The 5,258-nt window shown below is 46.8% G+C and overlaps 1 protein-coding gene across 2 annotated transcripts in view; it reads right to left on the bottom strand.

Moving 5' to 3' along the window:
* The window catches only part of PRPF6 (pre-mRNA processing factor 6), a 62,435-nt gene that overhangs the window by 45,996 nt on the left and 11,181 nt on the right, over positions 1–5,258 (bottom strand). The window contains exons 2-3 of one of the 2 annotated variants that reach the window (XM_008576873.1): positions 3,422–3,590; positions 2,517–2,635 (exon numbers count right to left, since the gene is read on the bottom strand). In XM_008576873.1, the coding sequence (XP_008575095.1) occupies positions 2,517–2,635; positions 3,422–3,484 (182 nt within the window). In that variant the 5' untranslated portion in view covers positions 3,485–3,590. Of the gene's footprint in view, positions 1–2,516; positions 2,636–3,421; positions 3,940–5,258 lie in introns of those variants that run through there. The other variant, XM_008576872.1, reaches the window with a different exon arrangement.

Genomic DNA, 5,258 nt, shown 5'->3' with positions numbered 1-5,258 from the left:
GACCGGGGTCTCTTCCCGCTCGGTTTTGTCGGCCTCTGGCTCAGGGAGGCCCGACAGGAATTGACATGAACCAAGTAGCTAATACTTCCTAATGTTCGGATTTAAGTTTCCCCTTAAGGTAAAAGGAAAACATCCAAAGGTTGGAGTCTGAATGGATTATGATAAGGGATGTGCTTGGAAGGGATAAACCCCTCTCTGTGAGTTGGAGGTAATTAGGTGCTGGGTCCTGATGTGAAGTCACACACACAGCCACATCTATCTGGTTTTCTGGCCAAAGATGTTCCACTTGATTTTAATCAAGCCTCAGGATCCAACTTCAACTCCACAGAAAATACTGAGAGTGGAATAAGTTAAAGGACACCCTGAGGAGGTAGACAGCCATTCCATAATTTGGATCCTTCAACAAAAAGACTAATCTCAAAATTAATGTCATAAAAAGATTAAAAAGGCCAGCATCAGTGTCATGAAAAAGCTAAAGAGGCAGGGGGATTAAGCTATTATAAATTAAAAGTCTGGGCCAGCCCATGGCTTACTCGGGAGAGTGTGGTGCTGAGAACACCAAGGCCACGGGTTCAGATCCCATATAGGGATGGCCGGTTCGCTCACTGGCTGAGCGTGGTGCTGACAACACCAAGTCACGGGTTAAGATCCCCTTACCGGTCATCTTTAAAATATATATAAATAAATAAATAAATAAATAAAAGTCTTAGTAGACATGACATGAGGAGGAATCCTGATTGCATCTTGGTTTGGAAAAAAGCAATTCTGTGATGTTATGGGGACTGGACACTGTTCACATTGCTAGGTGTGATAAAGGCACCATGCTCATGTAGGAGACAGGTGCTAGGTGCAGAGGAGTGAAGTGCTATGTCCACCAACCCTGAAATGACCCAGAAGAAATTCCCATAGATGCAAATGAACAAATGTGCCAACTGGGAGCAAAAGCTGAAGCCACGTGGGTCTCATGGTGCTCACCACAGTACTCTTTCTACATGGGTGGGGTGTGTTTTGAAAGTTCTCAGAACAAAAAGTTTTAAAAAGTCAATCACTTCTTAAAAACACTTAACATGCTGACTTTCTATATGTGTCCATATCACTTGCTGTTTTTTAAAACGAATTAGCCCCACAGAATCGAAATCAAATCATTAAAATGCAAAACCATTCACACGTAATTACTACAGGTATAAATTTATGCATATCAATTTAATAACAAGCTTTAAAAAAATCTCCAGAAGAACTGTACTTCACTCATCTATAATGATCTTGAAAAAACTTAAAAATCTTGCATACATCATGAGAAGTTACAAAACTGCATGTATAAAAAGCAATAAAAAGAGAAAAATGAACCAAAATGTTAACTGTCAGTTTCCGGGCTTATGAATAAATACTATACTTTTGGGTAACTCATTAGCTCAGTTGGTTAGAGCATGGTGTTATAACACCAAGGTCAAGGATTCAAATCCCCATACCAGCCAGCTGTCAAAAACATAAAAATAAATACTATACTTTTAACCCTACCTAATCTCACTTTCCCAACATTCCATAATGAGAATGTATTATTTTTATAATAAGAAATATTTAAAACTTACAAAGTAGTATCATTCATTATGTTTTGCAGCACCATGTGCTCACTTGACATAAATTTCCCCAGAACAAGAACAGAGAATTCAGGAAGTTACCACAGTAACTGGTCACTGAGGGGTTATCAGCACAACAGATTTGCTAACTAGAGTTCAGGGCAAGATGCCCACCTCAGAGCCCTCAGAGAAAGCAACGAGTCTTGCAGAGGAACAGTCTTATCTCCAACAAGGCACCCAAGAACAGAATGCCTGCCCACGGCAACTGGCTCCCTCCAGCTCCCTGTGTTCTACAACTCCTATGGGCCCGCTTGACCCCTGCGAGGTCGTGTCACAATAGTGCATGTGGAGCGAGCTTCCCAAACCACAACCACCTACCCAAGAAGATTTAGATGTTCATCTGCCATCTTCGGTTCATTTCCAAATTACTTAATATAGATTAATCAACACCACTATGCCCATTTCAAAGATGGTAACCCTAAGAGAAAGCCAAAGTAATCCCCCAAATTCTGCTGCTTTCTGGAAAGCCAGACTTAGAGTTCTTAAGTTCTCTACTGCAGTCCCCAGGCCCAAAGGCAGCCCAGCATTCATGCAAGTGCAGCTGCCAGACACCGAGAGCCGAGTGGCCTTAAAGTTCAGCAGACACACACATTGCCCCTGCAACTTTTCTCCAAGTTCAGAACAAGTCAAAACAAAACATTTTTTTTTTTGGTCTTTTTTTTACTGACCGGTAACGGGATCGCAACCCTCGGTGCTGTGCCCACACCACGCTCAGCCAGTGAGCGGGAACCGGTCTCCACATGGGATCCGAACCCTCGGCGGGAGCGCCGCCGCACTCCCAAGCGGCGCACTCTCCAGTGCGCCACAGGCTGGCCCAAAACAAAACATTTTTTAAGAAGACGGATACACTCAGTGTGAAAGGCAGTAACATCTGTTTACCTTCTTTCTTTTCTTCTTTCATCCATCCTCTTATCCAGGGCTGCATAAATCGCGTCTGCTTCCTCGTCATCTTTTTCGTAGGGTCCACTTGAGAAGAGACTCCCAGCATAGCCATTAAACTGAGAACCAGACAACATACATACAGGGATCAGTTCTTCCTCCAGCACAACCCCAGCAGCAGAAACAGAGAACATCTATAGTTGTAAAATACTTGCTAAATTATTTTTCTCATCAGACAAACCAGAATTGAGGGACAGTCTACAACATAACTGATGAGTGCTCTGCGAGTGTTAAGGGTATGGGAGATGGAGAAGTCATCCCAATGGGGAGAGACAACAAAGTGCAACAGGGGATCCTGGGCTGGGTCCTAAGCCAGAAAAGGACATTCATGGGAAAACTGGTGAAATTCAAGAAAGATCTACAGATTAATTATCAGCACTGTGTCAATGTTGATGTCCTGGCTTCAATAATTGTACTAAGGTAATGTAAGATGGGAGGAAGTTTGGTGAAGGGTATACAGAAACTCTTTTATGATCTTTTTTTGGTATTATTTTTGCAATTTCCTACAAATTTGAAATTATTTTAGGGCCAGCCCGTGGCTCACTTGGGAGAGCGTGGTGCTGACAACACCAAGTCAAGGGTTAATATCCCCTTAACTGGTCATCTTTTAAAAAATTAAAATTATTTTAAAAATCTTATTCTCAGAAGAAAGATATCATCTGTTAGAAGACATCTAAAAAAAAACCTGAAATGATTTAACACCAATTAACTGAAGATGTCCCATGGGCAGCTTAACTATTAAATGTACCAGCCACTCATCACAAACGTCAACAGCACCCTGGATTAGGAAGCTGGTGAGCCCTTCTGGGGACTGGCTGGAGAAGCCACAAAGCCCCACAACTTACCTCATCATAGTTGGTGTCATTCAGATCCTCGTCGTCATCATCGGCAGCCTGGTTTTTCTTCATCTGGTCCCCGACGGTTCTTTTGCCTGGCGGTGCATGGCGATCATCCACAGGATCATTGGCGTCCCGGGCGGGCCCAATGTCAGACCGGGTGGTAAAGCCAGTGGCACTGCAGGAGACCCCGAGACACCGGTTATCAGGATGACCTTGCTCCTGCACTCTTCCTTGCATGTGCAGTCATCTTAAAAACACCCCTTTTTCTGACACCTCTGCGAAACCTGCAAAGATCCTGGTGGCCGTGAACTGCACTCTCAAACCATGCTCTCAAATACTAGTGGTCTTCTCTCCTTGCCTGAACATTTAGACCCACTCTGAGGAGGTTACCAAGGCAATCTCTCTCCACCCCAGGCTCCTCCATTTCTCCTCCACACGACTGCCCACGCCTTCAGACCTACCTCCCCCCAAAACCTACTGATCATCTCCGCTCCACATCCAGCAAGGTTCTCAAACCCAACGTGGCTCACACTGAGCTTCTCTCTGTGCTCACCCTGCAGCTGCTCTGGGCTGCTTCAGTGATAACAGCATTGCGGTCCCAGGCATACATCACCTCTACCTCCCTCTCCCCCCTTCTCTATCCTGCCTGACCCGAAATACTGCTGATTCCACCTCCAAAATCTCTCCTTCACAGACCCTGACTCCCATCAAAGCTGGGAACCAAGTTAGGTATCCACGCCTCTAGGCTTCCCTACTTCAACTCATGCTATGTCCAGTGATTCTCCCCAAAACACAGCTCTAAGGCCTTCTGAAGTGTTGACATCTCTCTGATGAGCCTGACATTCAAGAACCCTGAAACCTGCTCCATCTCATTTGCTGCACATTCCACTCACGCTGGATTCCTTGCTGTTTCCTGGTCCTCCTCCATGCCTTGACTTCTTTTTTTAACGCCCGCACACAAAATGCCAGTTTCTCCTCTACCCGTGCCACATTTCTACATACTTAAACCCAGCTCTCCTCCTAAACCTGGCTCAAATGGTACATTCATTCCATAGAGTGTCCCCTGACCTCTGGAACCCCCGAGTTCCAAATCTGTTCTTTTTGTACTTATTTATACTAATACCACCTGAAAATGATGTCAGTATGAGTCTTGTGCACAGCCCACTGGTTCTCCTATAATACCGCCAAGAAAAACCCAGTACTTTTCCTAATCAAATCAAGAGCCGAAAAGGATGACGAGACTGCTTATCTATGACGTTAACGTATGCGGCAAGTAGGGGACCCAGGCACAAGCCTCACAGATGCCATCCCTTCTCCCAGGGAGCCGAGAGTTTGAACAAGCAGCAAATGAGGACCAATGCCATAGGGGAAAGAACGGGGCGCTGGGAGACACCACACAGGAATCCAGACCATGGAGAAAGGGTCAGCCGCGCTCAAGGCAAGGAGGGGTCTGCTGGCCTGGAGAGGGTGGTCGCCTGTTACTGCTACACTTGAGAGATTCTTCCCCACCTCACTCTGCACGCGAGATTGTCACTCATTTTAGAGACCGAACGCCGGGGCTGAGCCGACACGCAGATAAGCCCCAAGTCACGTCCACCGGGCCGCAGATAGGACTCCCAGCCGGGTTTGTCCTGGCCCCGAAGCCCACCACATACCCCAGCAATTACGCCAAACCACCGAGAGCCCTACCAAAGGAGCGGCCTTGGCCCCCACCCGCCTCCAGACCCCGCACGCGCGCTCGGTCCCCTGCTCGTCCCGGCCCGCCCCCGCCCGCGCACCTCGGACCCCCGCCTGCGCACTCCGGACCCCGCCCCCGGACCCCGCCCCCACCCCCCCCCCCCCC

This window comes from Galeopterus variegatus, unplaced genomic scaffold (assembly GCF_000696425.1).
Source record: "Galeopterus variegatus unplaced genomic scaffold, G_variegatus-3.0.2 Scaffold1417, whole genome shotgun sequence".
NCBI classification, from domain to species: domain Eukaryota; kingdom Metazoa; phylum Chordata; class Mammalia; order Dermoptera; family Cynocephalidae; genus Galeopterus; species Galeopterus variegatus.
The sequence above is the reverse complement of the archived record's forward strand: the minus strand, read 5'-3'. Positions and strand labels throughout refer to the sequence as shown.